The sequence below is a fragment of the Vanessa atalanta genome, chromosome 23, assembly GCF_905147765.1.
Source record: "Vanessa atalanta chromosome 23, ilVanAtal1.2, whole genome shotgun sequence".
NCBI classification, from domain to species: domain Eukaryota; kingdom Metazoa; phylum Arthropoda; class Insecta; order Lepidoptera; family Nymphalidae; genus Vanessa; species Vanessa atalanta.
This window is the reverse complement of record NC_061893.1, coordinates 1720815-1742937: the sequence shown is the minus strand read 5'-3', so window position 1 is coordinate 1742937 and position 22123 is coordinate 1720815. Positions and strand designations below refer to the sequence as shown.

Here is a 22123-nt window from a genome sequence, read left to right as displayed (position 1 = left end):
TTCCAAGACCATAGACTAATTTGGTCTATTTGTGATTAGACATAGACAAATATAGATTAAAAAAAGGATCTAATAAAATAAATTAAGTAACTAAATAACTTATCGATCGTTCTACAAACATGCTTTTAACTTAGTCCTAACAGCTCGTATATTTATACATGAAATTTTCAATTCTTACACATTTTTAGTACACATTTTATTATATACACTAAGTGTTCGTCTATTTCATTACTAATTATGTAATATATTTTAATTTAAAGTAACCGTCATGAGAAGCTATAAATTTTGTAAACAAGTGTTCAGGAGTTCACAACATTTGGACCAACAAAAAAAATGAATTTGCTTAAGACTTAATAAATTATTAAGTAACAAATATTAATTAACATATATTATTTAAGAATAATTATTCGTCAGATTCATAAGTCAAATTAACAATAACAACCAGATCCGCGATGTATGCAAAGCAATGAAACAAACTCGTACGCATTCGAAACTCGAATGACGCGTTTATTTCAAAATGGCGTCCCGATAGATTACAATCCCTGCGACGGACGCGTTCCGGTACCAAAAAACACAAACGATAGCGCTTTGCGTCGTTAAAATATGATCCGACTAAATTAAATAGGTTGTTACTTTCATATAACCCGTCTATATTTAATGTCGATTGAATATGGTCAATTTATTATTATCTCGCAGTATAAAATGTTTACTTAGTAAAAGATGTTTGTTTACATAATTTATAGCTTCTCGTGACGGGTACTTTAGTTCATATTTAATATTGACCACAATATCTTACGTTTGCATGTGAACAAACTGTTTACTTGGATAATTTTATACAATTAAATGTTAAATTTTAAATATACATGAAGTATAATGCTATTCCTTCATCTACGTTAACGTATTATTATTGTTGTCGGTGTCTGACTGCGTCTTAAATGTCAGATCAAATTTTCCTTAACTATATATAGTATACTTTACTTACTACGAATGATGTGTTAACAATTTAACAAAATAATAGCCTACATTGTTGAAAAGCTGGCCAATGAGATGTCGCCGATTGAGTCATCGACTGCTATCAACCATAAAAATGACGATACGAAATTATTTAATAAGACTGGCTCGGCGTTTAAGGGATGCCGCAAAAATGCTCTGCTAGGTGGATTAAAAGTGGCTACGAAATTTGTAAAACGTAATTTCAATAAATTATTGTATATAATTGTTTGGCGTCGCCTAATATCGGAACGTCCAAGATTACTTAAATGCTGTCAACGTCTTGGCTAATCAGGTAAATTATATTATTAAAAATCTAAAAATATAAATCAAAATATAATTACTAATTTTTCGCTCGCGTTTTGAAGTTGGTTGTCAGATATTATTCACACAAAATCTTTATAAATTGTAGCGTCTGTCTTGATCTGATGTATTAGCTATATTAGTGTAAAGTTATAGAAATCCGTTCAGTAGTTTTTGCGTGAAAGCGTAACAAACATCCATACTTACAAAGTTTCCCCTTTGTAATATTAGTATGATTGAAATAATCGTCATTCTACAGAATTATGTATATCAAATATACCTACCACGTAAGTAAAGCTACCACCAGTTGGGAATTTAGATTGTACCGAGAAGAACCGGCAAGAAACTAAGTAGTTACTTTTTTCCTTCATTTGAGATTACTAGGTTATATTATACAGTGAAATTAAATTAAATCAACAAGTATTAGCTCAACATTTTTCATCATCTGTGTAATCTTGTGTTGAATAATATAATAACTCTAAACACGCGTTAGATCGCAGATGAAGTAGTAGCTTTATAGTTATAAGCAATACAGATTACTAAAGTATGTTTAAAACAGATTAAATAGAATCAAATATTTTTCAATATTTTATAAATGTAGTACAAAACGAGTGTAATCTTTGAGGCCTTCGCCATTATTATTACCGTAGAATTAGTAATATGTTGCACGTAGTGGATTAATCAGTCGATAAATTAGTCTTTTTATTTATAAGTAAAATAGGATTTTTAATCTATATATATATTAAAGAGGTTTTAATGTTAAGAGACGTAGAGTCTAAATTTGTAATTTATGATACCATTATGGAATTAAAGTGTCGGGCGGCTTATGTAGGAAATACATAGTCATATAATATCCGTAGGCATCGACTAACTTATCGTTTGATTAATTAAATACGTACGTTATATAAATAATGTGAATTCGAAATGTCGACTTTTAGCACTTTATATTAAGATTAAGTTAGTGACTGCATGAGTTGGTTCATGTTATTTTCAGATATTATTCTTTAAACACATGGTTCTTACGTATCAAGATTGTTTAAAAATAAATAAACAAATAATACACAAATTATTTATGCGTTGACGTTGGAAACCTAACCTATTCGTTTTAGAATAAATTCTGAAACATGAAACGCATATACCATCAACACGCATTCAAGGATCGTAGTGAAAAAAGCGGCAAAAATGTCCTTGCAGTAGACGAGTTAGTCCTGCTGAGGAACTATAAAGAAAGAAACATACTGTAATTCAGAACTTTACTGTTTTAATAGTGGAATATCAAAGGACTATTCTCCCGGTCCTTTGACTATGGCAAACATTTATAAAAAAAAAAAAACTATATTTTTTGTAAGTCACAAGTGACTCGGCTGTTTAAATTAAGACTTAGAGATCAGAATTATGATTATAAAAACATTACTCTACATTCTATAAATTCTTAGGTAAACGGACATAAATTTAATTTAATTAAATAATAAATGAAATAATATAAGTTAATTCTGCATTAACATGCGATTTTATGTCTAAAATGTTTGGGGTGCGACACATGTGTCATTGGTATATTGTTTTGGTAGAAATTGCTAGATTATTGGTGTTGTGTGTTGCCAGTATGGTATAGAATATAGCACTAGTATTGTCCAAAGACGACTTAATGAACTTATAGGGTAATGCTTCGCGTTAGAAGGTAAATAAAATCGAAATTTAAAACTCGTTAACACCTTAGTATAGAAGTGAAAAATCTTCCACTATTTTAAATGTTGAGACATTTGATAAAAAATAAGTCTAAAGATACAATATGTTCTTACGGCGACTACTACCAATTGAATCGCCTATGCGCTAATAACCTTGGGAACTAAGATGTTATATTCCTTGTGTACTTATAAAATTGTCAAAGTTTTGACTAGTTATGTTAACTTAGTTGTTTTGGCTCATTCATTATTATCCACGCCTTAATTCAACAATTTTATATTGTTTTTTTTGGCCGTAGAATAGCGCACCAAGGCGGAAATGCATTCACTCCAAACTATTACGTAATGTATATTTACGTTCTGTTCCGTCTGTGACAGCGACCTCTTCCAGTAAATGTTAAAGTATGAAATTTGTATCTTTTTTAATTATAAAATGTAATGTTTTATACGTCTCGAATAATAGAACAAGCTATAAGAACAAAATAATAAATCAAAATATTTGGAAAATAAATCAATCGCCCACAAACCACAGAATCAAAAGGGTTACATTCGCGAGCTGTCAACTATCTACAAATAAAAAATAGCAATTGCAAGGATACACGAGGACTATTTGTATGCTATATGTATATTGCTTTATTAAATACAAAATAATATAAATCGTTATATAATTTATTAAAAGGTTAGTTTCTCAGTGATCTCTCATTCAGTTAATTATTATGATAAAAAATAGATTAAAATTTTTAGTAACGAATTGAACTTTAAGTATATAAGAAATAGATATAGTTTTATAATATCATTGAGTCAACGACCGCTTAGAATAATATTATATCCCGGATTCTTTATATTTAATCTGTTTATTATAAAAATTACTTAAAACGAAACAAAAAAAAATACGATAAATATTTCACTAAATATAGTCATTCTAAAATTTTGCAACACGAGAATAATAAAGACGAATTTAATCCAAAGTAATCATTAATTTATATAATATTGTGTAATATATTCAATTTTAAAATGAAGAAGTTATATTAGGATCAAAAACCTAAGAATAAATGGATGTTAAAAGGTTAAAAGCTCTATGCTCGTAGTAAAAAAAAAAATTAAGGTGCATATTTTTTTTCACGTGAAAAATTGTATATTTTTTGGGAATAAATTACAATATATTTATAAAGGAGCTTCCGCAATAAACGTAATATAATGCTAAGAGTTGTTTTATTTAATACCCTGCATTTTCAGAACACTGATTATTATGGTACGATAAGTATTAATAAAAAAAAAAACGCGTGTGTTAAGTATACAAAAATGGAATTGGTTTTAATTCATACACGGTACACTCAAATTACTTTGCATTTATGACTTTGGAACTTGATTAACATTTAAAAACAATAAAATAAAACTTTTTGTGTGATTATAAATCAAAGCAGAGACAATTTCTTTATTTTTTAACCTAAACCATAATTTCTAAATTTATTTCCATATTTTTGGGTGAACTTGTATTATACCGTCATAAAAAGGCCACCATTTGTAACGTCGAAATTATATTGTTTTATTTTGAATGCGATATTGGCAAAATAGTCTGTGAAAAAGCTACAGAAAATTGTTTTATTTGTTTACATTATTTTCTTTGTGTGTATTACGTAAATTGTGTAAGAAAACTTCTATATATAGTTTAAATTACTTTACATTATATTTATTAAAAAGTCACACTTAACCGTTATTTTGTCAGCGATAAAACACGCCATTTTATTTTATTTATATTCTAATGTTTTTTTAAAGCCCGCCAAAACTACATATCCTTTTTCCACAGACAATAAAATATTAGGCTAGTTCATAAGTCAATTAACAAAATTAACATTCGAGTTTAATTATTATTAGGTCCTTACTCCTTACATATGAAATTAGCGTTTTGTTGTACTGACTTTGATCTGAAATATCTCCTCTTTGGTTAAGAATTCCAAATTCAAATATATGAATTCATTTAGCTGGTACATTTGAGTTTTGAAAACAGTCATTCATTTGTTTTTTCCTCATTATTATTTATTTGTCGTCGCTTATTACAGCACAATGGGAAACATGAAATATCGGTATATTTAAGAGTACGAGTTTTACCGTGGCACCAGTGCTGCAGAAACAGCTCGAAGGTTTAATGATGTGGACGGCGCTGGTGTCACAAAAGATAGTACGGTACGTTTTTGATTTTAACGTTTTCGTTCCGGAAATTTTGGCCTTCAGAACCAACCCCGTAAACGGCCGAAGACAGAGATTCAGAGATAGCTGCAGGATTCGGGGTAAGTGGTAACTTTTTTTAAGCCACTTGAAGCAAATTGGGAAAGTACTCACCTCATGAATAGAGTGAATCGAACTTGCAAACACGCATCGCCTGCTGTGTTGCTTCAACCGACACAATAATTAAGGGATTTTAAATCGATGATAATGTGATGAAAAATGGATACTGTATGTTAATCGGAAGCGCTCATCATCAATGGCTGAACCCTGGTGACCTGGTGACCCTGGTGACCTGGTGACCCTGGTGACCCAGCCAAATCCTGCAAAAGAAAGTTGACTCAGAAAAAGTTACCTGTGAGTGTTTGGTGAACTAGCGCCGATGTCGTTTACTAAAATCTGACCAAACGATTACGGAGATATCTATTGCCAACAAATGCAAACCATGAAGGAAGAACTAGCTGGTAAACAACCGACATTAGTCAATCGCTTTAGGCCACTGCTGCATCACGACAACGCAAGACTACACACTGCACAACAAACAATCACTAAGTTAGATTAGCTACAATTGGAATGTCTGCGACATCCACCATACTCCCCGGACCGCCTTCAAAGAGTGTATTGATTTTCGATCCATGGTTTTTTAGTAAAGGATAAATTAACTACCTATGGGATGAAAAAAGTACAGAGATGACAACGTTGCGTACTTTGATTAATTACTTACAAAAAAAAGACTTTATATTCCTTCCGTACAAAACGCCAATTTCATGTGTAAGGACATGATCTAAATTATTATAATTTGCTTAAAAATATTACTAGAATAAACTAAAATGAATTCAATAAATTCCTGGATTAATTCATCACTTCAATTCAAAGGTTCAAAAGTACTAATTCCGATAAACGTCATACTTGGTCAAAGGGTAATAATATCCTTTTCTCTTTGAGCGGTCTGCTACTTAATCCGTTTACGTGCTTTCAATAGATGTTTATTCCACTATTGCAAATATGAATGATAAATTATTACGATAACATTTGTTAATTGTTAATCCAAGATATGTATGAAATTAATTACTTTATGTTTTATATATATGTGGGATTATTGTGAGTGAAACGTTTTAAAAAGTAATATTTCTTTAATAATTTCGGATTTTCAATTCACACGTCTTACATTGCGTTACATTCTCTGACAACTGTCCAGTATATCATCTTTATTAAATCTAATAAGGAGGTTTAACATTAAAATAATTAACTTAAATATCTTATTATACACGGTCATCCTGCTTATTCATCTGACCCAGATGTGTCGGAATCTTGACCCATCCAATGCTTCATCAAATACCACCATAAGTATCCAAAAATTTAGGGTATAATTTGCAACCGTGTGTGAACTGTGTTCTCTTAATGGCATCCAAATCGTCAGTTTTATATTCATTAGCCTTTTTTCTGCTTTTATGGTAACTTTTTCTGTTATCGTCTTGTATCTTTTGTATATATTCTTTACCTTTCCGTTTAAGTTCAGATCTATTCTCACTATAACTTGCAATACTCTCTTCTTTAATTAACTTTAGTATCTCATCATTTTTGTCTTTCATCTTTACTCTAGTGAGCAATTCAAATGGTTTCATTCCAATAATCAATCCGTTTCGTAAATCAAGTGAAGTAAATAGTTTTGACTCCTTTAAACGGTCCAATTGATCTTCTATCAATGGTAGCGGGAATCTTTCCTTTATTATCTTATTTATTTATTTATCCTTTATTGCACCGAAACTTAAAACTAAAAATTACATTATTGCTACACAAAGTTGCATGAGGTGCAACAGGCGGCCTTATCGCTCAGCAGCGATCTCTTCCAGGCAACCTTTGGGCAGAGGATCATAATATTTACATATATGGGAAGGGTACAGTAATTTAAGTCATAATATAATACATACATAATATAATATTACACAATACACAGATAACAATAAATATATATAATATAAATATATACTATAATAAATATTTACATAAATAAATACATAAAATATATATATAAAAAAGGAGATATAACAGAACAAAAAATTAACAACGACAACACGACTGCTTAATGCAACAGGTAAAAGTCCTTAACCATTCTTTTAAAAACGGCTAACGACTGTGCGCGTCTAATAGCTAAGGGTAGTGAGTTCCAAATTAGAGAAGCTTCAACAGTGAAGGACTTAGAATAATAAGAAGAAGAGTGGGAAGGAATGGAGAGAATTAAATTTTCATTCGAGCGAAGAGCGCGCTTATGAGTCTCCCTGAGGAGAGTGAAACGCTCTTTAAGATAGAAGGGTGTCGCTGGATTAAAAAGAATAGAATAGAGAAGAGATAAAATGTGAGTATTCCTGCGAAGGCGAATAGGGAGCCACTTGAGTTTTTGGCGAAATTCAGAAACATGATCATATTTGCGTAAACCAAATATGAACCGTATACATAGGTTTTGTAATCGCTCAAGTTTATTTAATTGCTCTTCACTTAAGTTAGTATAACAAGTGTCAGCATAGTCAAGAATAGGTAGAAGGAGAGATTGTGCTAGCGTAACTTTAGTTGTAATGGGTAGAAAGTTTTTCAATCTTCTCAGTGAGCCAATGGAAGAGAATATTTTTTTACTAACCTCATTTATTTGAGGTGCCCACGAAAGGTGCCTATCAAAGACATTCTATCTAGACATAAAAAAATAAATAAAAGGTAGGTACCAGATAATTATCTTTTATATTGTATGTGAGCAGATTAGCTAGAACTCTTAAAGTTCTAGAAATCGTATACCGACAAAATATATACAGACACGAACACATCATTTTTAAACGTTGATAGGGAATTGTGCATTATCGTATCAGGGGTATATTTTTAAATTCTAATAATTAATATTCTGTATTGCTGTAATCCAGTTTCAAGTGTATGCGAGTCGATAATTAACCTGCTCTTCAAGAAGGTGATCTTAAAAGGCCAAAAATATTAAAATAATAAAAGCTGTACGTCAAAATTTTTATAAATTACACCATAGGTACACCGCTTTCTATACGAGTTTTAAGAATTCAACAAAATGATTCAGAACGTTGACGTAGTTTAATTATTTTATCAAATGATAATCCTTTATTATCAATGATAATTTTTATCGTGATAATTATTAATCGAATGCTTCGAACGCTTATATTATCAGTCCTATTTCAAAATGGCGGCAACCCGTCGCGGCTACATATTCGGTGCGTTCGTGTCGAGTGTTTTGTGTGTAATTTTAATAATTGTGTCTATATCTAGTGACAGTTGGGTTAGTATTTTGAATAAAAATAACATATATACATATAAAAAAAACATTAAATTCTTCTAACGAAAAAAAAACCACTACGAGTTTTCTGTCAAAACAACAACTATTTAATTTTGGATTGTAAATTAGTTATGTTCATTCAAGTAGATTATAAACAATTCGGTTTATTATAAATTTAGAAAATGATAAAAAATAAAAAAAATATACGTAACTAAATAACCATCATAGAAATTACGTGAATTCCTAATATTTCCCGTTGAAAAAAAAACTCGGGAGTATTGTTAATATTTATTGTATAATATAATATACAAATAAAATATTCATGTTATTAGACATTATTAAATCTATTTAAACTAGAATCTTTGGAAATTAAGTAATAGCTTCAATAAAACTTTATTAATTTTTTATTCCTCAAAATATACTTTGTAATAATAATGTACGTGTAATTGTTAATTGTTAGGTATCTATTAGTAATCGGAGTTTATCTTTATTGTTATATAGGCGAATAAATAAAAAATATATTGCATCGAATAAAATATACAAGCCACGTTGATAATAACCAAATAAACTGCATCACAACAAGTTAAAAAACATAACATAAGCAGCCCGTAAATCTCCCACTGCTGGGATAAAGGCCTCCTCTCCCTTTGAGGAGAAGGTTTGGAGCATATTCCACCACGCTGCTCCAATGCGGGTTGGCGGAATACACATGTGGCTGAATTTCGTTGAAATTAGACACATGCAGGTTTCCTCACGATGTTTTCCTTCACCGCCGAGCACGAGATGAATTATAAACACAAATTAAGCACATGAAATTTCAGTGGTGCCTGCCTGGGTTTGAACCCGAAATCATCGGTTAAGATGCACGCGTTCTAACCACTGGGCCATCTCGGCTCTCGGCACAACAAGTTGATGAACCTTAACCAAATTTTGAATATTCTTAACATAACCTTCAAGACAAGCTCTTTGGAGTAATGGTACATGGAAATTATGTCCTTATGTATGCATTGTGTATAAATTAATTCTTTACTTTGATTTTGAGTTATAACTATTGTAATTTCAGTAGTTCGGGATGGCAAAATAAAATTATGTTGTACCATGATGTTTCAATCTCTCTCTATATTTTTACAATGCCCCAATCATCCAATTGTTTTCCTTATGACAGCTCAATCACTTTTTAAAATAAGAAATAGTGTTACATGCCAGTTTTAAATGTTATAAAATAATATCAACTAAAGTTGTACAAATTATTGATTAATTAATTACAATAATAATTGTAATAATATGTAATAATAATAATGTGACATTATTAATGATATTATTATGATATCTTATGACGTAGCACCGTATTGGAGGCTAGGGCTAGTCTCGTAACACTATGAATGGTTGAGCTGTCTCTATCGCTTATTTGAATTGTCATCGTAAGAAATATTCAACAAATTTCCTTACATAGACAATGCCGCTCACATTGGGAACTAAGATGTTATATCTCTTGTGGCTTTAGTTACACTGACTCACTCACTTCAAACCGGAACACAACTAAGTCACTGTTTGGTGGTTAGTATGCACCCAGACGGGCATGCACAAAGAACTTCCAGCGTGTAGATTTATTATACCCTCATCAGACTACAATATGTGGCGGGCGGGACATATCGAAAAGTTAACAAAATAAATAGTTTACAAATAATTGTTAAGAGGTACATATACCTCTTAAAAATTATTTACAACAATAGTTACACCTGTGAATTAATGATGACACAGATGCAAGAATGGCCTATATTGGCATTGGCATAGATATTAAAACATGTTATCGATTAAAGACTGTCGTTGTTTTTAAAGATAAATTAAGTCTTATCAATTTTTTTTTTCTTGCTCTACTGGGAATAATGTGACAATAATCTCACATAGACAGCCAATTGGTTGCTAAACGACTCAAGCGTCTGACAATTCCGAGACAAATATTAAGGTGTACGTGATAACTATTATTTTAAGCAAGCATTACATAGCTAAAGCAAAATAAAATTATGTTTGTATGAAATAGTTATATGTTAATCGCTATAGAATTATTGCTCTAATTTACTTGCTATTCACACTATATATAGATATATTACTACTGAGTGGGAGACTCATAGTCATAGTCGCTACACTAATATAGTGTTACGAGACTAGCCCAAGCCTCCAATACGGTGCTACGTCATAGGATATCATAATTAATAATATCATTAATAATGTCACATTATTATTATTATTACATATTATTACAATTATTATTGTAATTAATTGGTCAATAATTTGTACAACTTTAGTTGATATTATTTTATAACATTTAATACTGGCATGTAACACTATTTCTTATTTTAAAAGTGATTGAGCTGTGATAAGGAAAACAATCGGATGATTGGGATCATTGTAAAAATATAGAGAGAGATTGAAACATCATTGCACAACATAATTTTATTTTGCCATCCCGAACTACTGAAATTGCAATAGCCTTCTGACGCACTGTCAAATATTATATATACTACTGTACACCTTGGGAATGAGATGATCTCCTCCAAACTGCTTCAAATCAAAAATATGTACAATATTGTAACATGAAAATTAAAAAAAATATATATATCCCGCTGAGTTTTTTTCCCCGGTTCTTCTCAGGTCCGGTAGTAGATTATTGACTATCAATAAGCAAGTGTAAACACTTCTATATTTAAAAAAGATTTTTGACTTTGATAGATATTTGCACATGGACAATTTTACAACGTTTAACTAATATGATACATTAATAACAATAGTGTTTACTTTGATAAAACCTAGGGTAGGTTTAACAAGTATAAAGCGAGGCCAAGCCCCGAAACGACAATCGTGGATAGGTCACTGAACGATGCGATCCACGCAACACAAATAGGCTTCTAAATGGAACAGATGGGTCCAGAAAAATACGACCGTAATCATATTGACACCGTTCCCGTGTTATATCTGATAAGATAGATATAATTATATAGATAAAACTCTTATTTGCACTCGAACCATAATAAAGAATAAAACAAAAGTTTCTAAAATTAGTTAACTTATATACAACGTTATTTGCAGTTGTTTTCGTTGAATATAATAATAGTTGAATTATAACTATTATTAAAACAAATCAACATATAATTTATCCAAGTAGATATCTACTAGAACATTTGAATCGTTCCTTTTAATAAGTGTTATTTCAGTAGTTCGGGATGGCGAAATAAAATTATGTTGTACCATGATGTTTCAATCTCTCTCTATATTTTTTACAATGCTCCAATCATCCAATTGTTTTCCTTATGACAGCTCAATCACTTTTAAAATAAGAAATAGTGTTACATGCCAGTATTAAATGTTATAAAATAATATCAACTAAAGTTGTACAAATTATTGATCAATTAATTACAATAATAATTGTAATAATATGTAATAATAATAATGTGACATTATTAATGATATTATTAATTATGATATTCTATGACGTAGCACCGTATTGGAGGCTAGGGCTAGTCTCGTAACATAAGTTTAAAATGAATGATGATTAAATTAAATTTAAACAAATCTTCAGTTTTTTTTTTATTTGATGATTTTTAAAGTGTTTGTGGAACGCTATGTGCGTTAACACGCTAGCCCCGTCTCATATAAGAGAAACAGTGTTAAGTCGGAGCTGTCGCGGAAAAATCTGAAGCGAACAATCGTACATATTTGTTCTATTCCAAATTATGTTTTTGTCCCATTTGCTGTTGAAACACTTGGACCTTACCTTAACACTAGGCGTTATTGCCTCCACTGGTGACAGGGGGCTGGTTCGTTTTTTGACCAGAGGATCGGAATTGCAATTCAATAGGGAAATGTTACAGGCATTCTTGCCACCAAACCACGCCGTCAAGATTTATACAATAACTATTTTAAATTCACATTTGTATATATTTATGGACTTAATAATTCTTATGTAAATAAAAATCCTTTATAATATTTATTAACGCCAGATTTATAACATTTGTTGACATTAAGGTCATTACAAATCTCGTGATTCGATCCGCGTGGAATGTTTGTTAAATACAAATATTAATTTTAAGCTGCCACCTGTTCGGAATCTTTACATGTACATGTTTTGTATCTTTTCCTAATGAGCATACATAAAGTTATACAACATATAATAACAATAAAAGTTATTCTCCTCCATTCTTACTTTAACATAACCTTCTTGCCTACAGTCAAATATTATATTATTAACAAAACAAAATAATAATAATTAATAATAAAATACTTTTATCAATTTCTGTTTTGCGAATTTTATTACAAAAACAAGTACAACAATGATATGCGTGACTGTAGTTAGCGCTGCCTGCCGCCAAAAGTTAATAAAAAAAGTAAACTGACAGCTTGTTGTAATGACGTTCGGATAGTTAGACTAACTCCCCTTATATACCTACTACACTATAGTCCAACCGTAAGAGGAGTAACACAAAATAAACAACATTTGACAGCAAATTGACGTGATATCATTGGTCGAAACCTTGATTAATCTACGATATTCACTATGGATTTGCGAAAAAATGGCGTTTTGAACATCGACGAAACTGTTATCAGAATTTTGGAAATAAAATTAAAGTGGTAATAAGTAGTTAAGTGTAATAGTGTTTTATAAATAAAGATACTTTAATCATAAACTCTTAGTAGTGCACAATATAGCCGAGTTATTAGCCAATTGCATGAAATTCGTAAATATAAGGTTTGTTTATCTTTATTCTTACTTCGATCGGAATAGGTTATATATAATTAATCAAAGACAATTTAGACATAGACAATTTTACTACTTTTTACTAATTGTTGTATTCCTAACACAAGTTTATAATCTTAGAGCTAGAGATTACCTAGAGAAGTCTTTAAATCCAAAAGACGCGCGTGCTTCCCTTGGGAAATTAGCGTATAACCCATTTTTGAATGAACGTTTACGTAAAATATATAACACGTGCGTAAAATACGTAACAGCACTAAGTTGGCGGTGCTCGCACAGATTGCAAAGTACTGGCGTTATTGTATTTTTTTTAATATTTAGTATGACAGGTGTGTGCTGTCTGTGTGTTTAAATAATTATATATAATAAGCCGTATGTACACGTTACGTGTTTGAATATTTTTTTTGTTTAATACTTTGAATAGAGCCGTGATGGCCCAGTGGCTAGAACGCGTGCATCTTAGCCGATGATTTCGGGTTCAAACTCAGGCAGGCACCACTGAATTTTCATGTGCTTAATTCGTGTTTACAATTCATCTCGTGCTCGGCGGTGAAGAAAAACATCGTAATGAAACCTGCATGTGTCTAATTTCAACGAAATTCTGCCACATGAGTATTCCGCCAACCCGCATTGGAGCAGGGTGGTGGAATATGCTCCAAACCTTCTCCTCAAATAGAAGAGGGGGCCTTTATCCCAGCAGTGGGAAAATTTACAGGCTGCTAATGATGCTGATGAATACTTTGAATTGTAATCGAATTACATAACTGGAACTTTATATCTGTATGTTAGAAATTAATAATCTATTATCGTTTATATGTTATCTTTAATATGCATTTATGATCTAGATACTATGTAACAGTAATAATATAAGAAGATATATCATATATCGTTATTTATGCTTACAACAAATGATTAAAGTGTATTTTGTAGATAAGAAACTACACTATGTTCTAACTAAATAAAAGTTCAATAATAAAATATTAAAAAAAAAAAACACTTTCTACAGCATTTTATAGACTGTCCAGTTTTTAAAATACTATAGGAAGCGTTCGTTTCATCTAATATTTATCGTATCGTACTCATTAATCATAATTCATAATGATAGACCGGTAAAATTATTCCGACTTTTTCCAGAATTTCCTGGATAAAATTATCTTTGAATTTTAATACTAATGAAAGTACTTGTACGATCAATTAAAAAAAAAACGAAACACTCGAGGAACTCTCAATCAAAATCAAAATATACTTTATTCAAGTAGCCTTCTACAAGCAATTTTGCAATACTCCTCTCTATACAAAATAATTAGCATTTTTTTTTGTAATACCTAACTGAAAAAATAAATTAAAGCATTATACATATAACTCCAGAAGATACAGTACCTTACGGATAATGTTTAAGCATATTATGTTATATATTTATACCTACTGCCTAGTTGGTTTAGTGACTATATAAAAGGAAGAGATCTTGGGTTTAAACCCCATATCGGGGCAATAAAATCATATTGGGTTTTTCTATTGAAATATTCTCAGTAACATTCTTGGAATCTGGATCTTGGAAGTATGTTGGAAATCACTTAGTCCTGCGCATAAACTTTTTCTGGTTGTGTGTAATTTGTCGTCCCACGGCTTATTAGTTTGGAAATAGGAAGTGAACCCGTGTTTGGCACATTTTAATGCACTAAATTATGTCCTGTCTAGTTAGTTAAAACAGCCGAGGTGGCCTAGTGGAAGTGCCGAGATGGCCTAGTGGTTAGAAAATATACATCTTAACCGATGATTGCGGGTTCAAACCCAGGCAAACACCACTAAATTTTCACGTACTTAATTTGTGTTTATAATTCATCTCGTGCTCGGCGGTGAAGGAAAACTTATTAATGAAACCTCCATGTGTCTAATTTCAAAGAAATTGTGCCACATGTGAATCCACCAACCCGCACTGGAGCAGCGTGGTGGAATTTGCTCCTAATCCCCTCAACGGGAGGGGAGGCCTTAGCACAGTAATGTAATATTTACAGGCTGCACATGCTGTAAATGTTGTAGTTAGTCGGTTTCCCATGAGATGAGCGGCTGGGGTCGAAAACGGCTAGGATGACATCATCATTATCATTCACATATCAGTAGTTGCGGTTCGCAGATTTAACTTCTTTAAGTTTATATTGACTGATAACCGTGAATTAGATCTTGGTCTTGTAATAAATATACTAAAGACTATTATTGGAAGTTACTTCAAAACATAAAATCAGAAACGCGAGTTGGCTCAACATCCACACACCATTACAAATGCCATATATGTCTGTTGTATAGTTTTATTTAATGTGATTTCCTCATAACCAAGAGAGGCTAACCTCGCCAAATATTAAAGTACTATCTTGGTCGCAAATACAAGTTTTTTCTCTACTCCGTCACTCCCTCACACTGTCAAGAGTACGGCCTATCAGTATTATTGGTTTTTAAAGGGGCTATAAATAAGAATTTCTTGGCAGAAAATCCTTATATTCCAATAAAGATTGAGCCCACTATTCCAATGTCTTTCCAAAGGCTCATGATGTACTTTATAAAATAGACATCGGAACAACGATCCATTTAAATTCAATGTGAAAATACCCTGATTTGTTTCAGATAGTATCAACTACGTATGCTGACAACCAAAATCAGGATAGCAGTGTCAACTATGGACTCTTCGGTGGTCAATTCGTTCTATATATATTTGCGACACCTTCATACAATAATCTTCATAGTAAGTTCTATATATTTATGTGCTTAATTTGGGTTTACAATTCATCCCGTTTTTCGTGGATGGAAATATCACGAGAAAACGCGCTAAATCGGATGAAAATACATGTGTATCCTACAATTCTAATGGTTTAGCGCGGTCAAATATGCTCTAAGCCTTCACCTTTTCCATTAATTTTGAGCTTTTCGTTCACCAAGCCGATAATACTTTCTATTGTAATACTACGCCAAACGAGCTGACATTGATTGGCAACTGAGCTCAACGAAACAAGTGTGAACGAAAAATGCAATTTGTACAGAAGCACCAGCTCTCAAAGCGGCAGAAAATGCCTGCCAGTTAGGTATACCATAGTCGGCGGCTGAATTTACTTTAAATGTAAACTCACTAATAAGTGATATCATAAATGTTAAATATATATATGTTATATGTTAAATTATATATTAACAGTGACATGCATTCCGGACATGAACGCATGCGCAGTGAGCTGCAAAACAGAAAAAGAGGCGAGGGTTGAAGAGGTAAAGATAATTTGTTATTTATTAACAACAAAAATATCTACATAATTATATTTAAGTTTACCATCTTTCGTTTGCCTTTAACGCATTTATTTGGTGTCTGCACAGTAGGTAAAATCTCATTATATATTTTTCCCACTCAGGCGATCCTTTTTTATATATTAGAAGAACACGTTTACACACTTCCCTGGGGATTTGACATGTCTTTGGCGGTGTCACGGAATCGTTGTGTTTCTTCGGTCCGGCATCTCTCTCTACTCACCAATCCCCAGGCGGGCTTACTTCAACGTCCTACCACCAAATATTTGAAGCTGAGATCTCACGAAAACATAATTTATTTAATAATTCCTAATAACTTTAGTGTTCTTGGAATCTATACTAGTATTTTAATTAGGAAAGTAGCTCTGTCTGTTGCTCTTTCACGGCCAAACCAAAGAACCGAATTTGGTGAAAATTAGTATGACCCAAGCTTAAACTCCAACTTTTTATGCCTAATACGTAACGACCGAGCCCTAAAACGCGAGCAAAGCTGTGGTCAACAACTAGTTGTACATATAGCTGCTGTAAGAGCTAAAGATACTTCATGTATTATAATATATGTTATTGTGTTTGCTATTCCAGGTGCGCGCTTTGGCTCAAGGGTATAGACCTAACCAAGCCTGTGTTTCAGTAACGACAGTCAACACAACAGCCCCATGTAAGATAATCTATATTAATAAAAATATATAAAATTATGTATAAGCTGTTTCGTTGACAAGATTATTAGACTGCTTTCTTTATATCGATTCCTGGGTTACAGACCTATTTGGTTAAGACATTTGCTGTAGTAGCTCGGAGCTTAAACGGGGAGTGACCCTTTGTGCGCTATAGATAGTTTTATAGATTTCTCGCGGGTAAAGCTGCAGGTTCAGCTAGTAGTAAATATGTAGGTGTTTATTTGACGAAAAGGAGCTTGAGTTAGTTTAGTGCAGCAGTTAGGTCAATGGTACCAAAAGATCTTCGACCGCGTCATATCATGAAATAAAACAGACTATCATGACTCTTATTCCAAATTTAAAATTCCGAACTTTTCCATTTTCCAGTACAAGATCCACCAGTAATGTCGTTCGGCATATACGTGAGCACGCTCGCAATTTTATTCCTGCAGCTCGTACTGTCTCTGGTAGCAGCTGGGCTGGCGCTACTTAACGCTATGAAAAATCCCACAGAACCTGTATTTGGATTACCTGGTAAGTTTATTTATATAAATCTTACTGCCCTCATTATATTTAATTAATTATGTACGTAAATAAACCTGATGTATTTCATCATTGAAGTTATATGAACCATACCTGTTAATCCCGTATCTCGCTTATGTGGCTGTAGACCTTGAGACTTTGGGCTCCAACACTGGATTGGAACTATAAAAATTCAAAATTCGAAAGCATGGGATGCCGTTGGTCCTAAGACTGAATTCTCTTCAATCGTACGTGATTGGTACGTGGGGTCATGAAAGTTCAAAAATAGAAAAAAAAATATTTATTTTGTTTTATTAAGTGTTTATCAATGCTCATAGACTTTGGGGCTATAACAAATACTAACCATTTCATACACCACCAATGCGCTACTAACCTCAGGACCTAAAATTTTATATCCTACCTTGTACCTATAGTTACAATGACTCATTTACCTTCCAAACTTGAACACAATAATACTTAGTATTGCTGTTTTGCGGTAGAATATCTGATGAGTGGGTACCAGTCGGGGCTTGCAAAAAGCCCAACCACTGAGTAAATGTTCAGCTTAAGATTTACATTTTGAAATGTCCAGGCAATTGTGGTTGAACTCATCTAGTAATCGAAACCATGTATCTTGAACTCTCGCAATAATAATTACTGACATAATTATCCTCTAGGTTGTGTTTGGACGAACGTAATTACAGCTGTCCTCGGTCTAACGGTGATGATGATGTTTGGAATATACTGGGCCACGTCCGGTCTGAACGAACATCTAGCCTTCTCCTATATAGCCTTAGGAGTCCTAGAACCTAATCGAGGTCTAGGTTTTTCATACTGGTATGAATTTTTGATACTTATCTTTAGATTAATATTTATCTTCGACTTTGAATGCTTGAATCTTGAATTTCATTGAGATTTTAATGATTTTCACTTACTAACCACACATAACGACATGAGAGGAGGAAATTGTATGAACGAACACGTAGAATATTCCATGAATCTCACGAAGACGAAGCGTTGATGTTCTCACGTTCGTAATTTGGAATATGACAATCATGTCTATATATTAAAAGACGAATTCCGGCATATACAGATTACCTCACGACGTCACTTCACACGTGACGTGTTGCAAACAAAATTAATATTCGGAAATACTTTTTTTTATTATTATTATTAGCAGCCTGTAAATTTTCCCACAGCTGGGCTAAAGGCCTCCTCTCCCTTTGAGGAGAAGGTTTGGAGCATATTCCACCACGCTGCTCCAATGCGGGTTGGCAGAATACACATGTGGCAGAATTTCGTTGAAATTAGACACATGCAGGTTTCCTCACGATGTTTCCCTTCACCGCCGAGCACGAGATGAATTATAAACACAAATTAAGCACATGAAAATTCAGTGGTGCCTGCCTGGGTTTGAACCCGATTCATTGATTAAGATGCACGCGTTCTAACCACTGGGCCATCGGAAATACAGTAGTCTATTTTGAGTCTAGGCCACCTGGGCTTAAATCTAATTGAATACTTAGAGATCACAACAAAAGTTTAATATAAAATTTTTAATTAGTCATCGCTTAAAATATTGCGATGATTCTTGCATATGATGTTATTTTTTTTTTTTTAATTAAATATATCTGTTCGATTATCGCGTCGTCTGCTGTGGACTACGTAGATATTATTTTATTGTTTATGGTTTTTTTTTAATTGGTTGCTTGTTAAATTGTCGACTATTAATTGGTTTATTTATAACATAGTTACAATTATAATTGCTGTTATATTTTAAGGACGAGTATGAGACGAGCGTTGATTTAGTGTAAATAATATTCTACATAAATTAATCAAATAGTTATTACTTGCGTTGTGTTGCTTGTTATCATTAAAAGTAATTTCTAAACCTTATATATTATTGTTCGTATCTATTAATTAACTATTTATGTATCCTAATTCTTAAATGTCTTCAAGAGATAAGCTCGCCCTTATACTTAGTACTTTTTTAAACCATTATAAAGTCATTCTATAGCGGATATTGGTGTTTTGTTGTGTTGTTGCTTGAAAATGTATACATATGTAAACAGTCCTAAAAATCCTTTGGAAATAGTTTTAATTTATTTTTAATTTCATTAGGACAACCAACAGTAGATACAATATCACATCCAAAATAAAAAATAAATTACGTTTCAAAATTATCTAAGCAAAAGTTCTATTACTTACAGGTAATCTCACCGTGCATTATCATATTACACAATGTATGTTTTGAAAATATAAATTAAACATAAGCAATAATTAAAAATATAAATTTTGTTCTGAATTTAAATTTACAAGTGTTATTATATAAGTGTTTGAGAACCACTGGATTACTTTACCAATTTCCATTAAACGTTAATATATTTCTCCATTTCAGGTTACTCATTGGATCGATCATATGTTCGATTGTAAACATTGAGTTAATACAATTGAGGCGATACCTACTCGAAAGGGATCCTCCACCACCTACCATCAAAGTAGAAAACCATTCGGACGGCACCATATTCCTGTATTAATATGTACAGGATTAGGAAATATTAATTGCTTTAAAAACAAACAAGGTCGCATATCATCCTATTATGAGTTGTAAAACTGACCGCATATTGGAGATTTTTTTCGTTAATAATTTCAGTTGAATGTAATATGTGAATCAAATTTGTCTCGTAAGTACAAAGAAAGTCTTTATCTTAGTATGGTACATAATAAACTACAGTATGCGGTTCGCTATATATTTTCCATCGTAATATTTTGTATTGCACTCGCAATTGTATATGTCTATTTATTAAGCTCGATAATTTATTTATAAGATTTTTTTTTAAATAAACAATTTTATACGAAAATCTTCGTTTGATTGTTCTCTAAAGATTGTTTTTTATTGCCAAATGTTAATTTTTGATTTGAACTTGTGTTGAATGTCATGAAGAGTTGTCACCGAAAATCGGTATGAGATAACTGGAAAACCGATAATTTTTTTTTTAAATTACATTGAATATTTCATAGTTATTTTTTTTACCACCTGATGGTAAGTTGTCTCTGCCGTCCATAAACATATGCAACCTAATAAAAATACATGACACCAATGCGCCACCAACCTTGTGAACTAAAATGCTCCTTGTGCCTGTAATTACACTCACACTCACCCTTCAAACCAGTACACAACATAATACTGAGTATTGCTATTTAGCGGTAGAATATCTGATGAGTGTAACACCAAGTAAAGAAATGATTACATAACACTTCAAGATTCGATTGTAAAATAAAACTACTGAGGTCTTTTAATTAGTAAGCTTCCCGACCTATTAAATATAATTTAACAATGTACACTAATACTATAAAAAATAAATTTGTATGTTTATGGGAGGTTGTTCGGTTTTACAATTAAAAAAAATCACTGGTAGAAAGTTACATTATTATATTATGGGCGCTATAAGATATTAATTATATTAATAAAATATAATTTTCTTTATTAATAATGTACAACCATGTAAAGTCTGTTGGGTCTGGCGTCCTGTATAATAACGATTCAAAAAAGTTCTTAGTGTTTGGTAGAATAAAGTATAGTTCTATACGAACAATACTGTTTTAAACAGTGACTACACTAAGCCGTATTAACTGTGCCTGTCTGTTTAGACATCGGGTAGCTTACTGCAGATAAACAGAACGTTAGTTAAGTAGGTATATCGAAATATAACGGTAAATAAAATGCTTAAAGAGATTATATGTAAGTATGTATATGTACTTATAGTAAAGTGTTTTATTTGTATACTTGCTTGCAATTAATTATGAAGCTTATAATTGAGGGCAAGAATGTCCTGGAGCTCCGTAAGTGTAATCGAAACTGATAAAAAAGAAATATTTATTATAATTTTGGTTTTTACTTATAGAGAGTAGATAATTGTTTTTTGAGGCTATTCGTTTTTTTCTGTGATTACCTTATACTAAATAATAGCCAACAAATAAAGTCAAATTAATGTCTTGTAATATTTTCTTTTATAATTTCTGAATAATCCGTAACCGTAACTATCCGAAACGATCAGATAATCCGAAATAATTTCGTATCCGTAACCGTATCTGAAACGGATAACATATTACTTATATATCCGAAACCTGATCCGAAATGACGTATGTCATAACATCACTGATTGAGGGCATATCCGATTTTCTCTATAGAATGTAAATTCATATTTATACCTTGTTCATGTGTGTTAAAAAAAATATACTTTATTCAAGTAGACTTTTACGAGCAATTTTGAATCGTCATTTAACAAAATATATTAAGTAAAGCTACCACCGGTTCGAAATGTAGATTCTACCGAGAAGAGCTGATAAGAAATTTAGTAGTTGTAATGTTCACATGTAAAGTCGATTTACCAATTAGATAAAATAAATATTATATTTAAAT

General features: G+C 31.8%; 1 protein-coding gene across 1 annotated transcript; it reads left to right on the top strand.

The window, feature by feature from the left end:
- Positions 1–8391: 8391 nt before the first annotated feature.
- On the top strand, positions 8392–20497 carry LOC125073122. The gene is made up of 7 exons (XM_047683827.1): positions 8392–8487; positions 15854–15971; positions 16416–16486; positions 17105–17180; positions 17566–17712; positions 18378–18537; positions 20099–20497. Exons 1-7 carry the CDS (start codon positions 8392–8394, stop codon positions 20235–20237), a joined length of 807 nt encoding a protein of 268 aa, XP_047539783.1. The 3' UTR covers positions 20238–20497.
- Positions 20498–22123: the final 1626 nt, after the last annotated feature.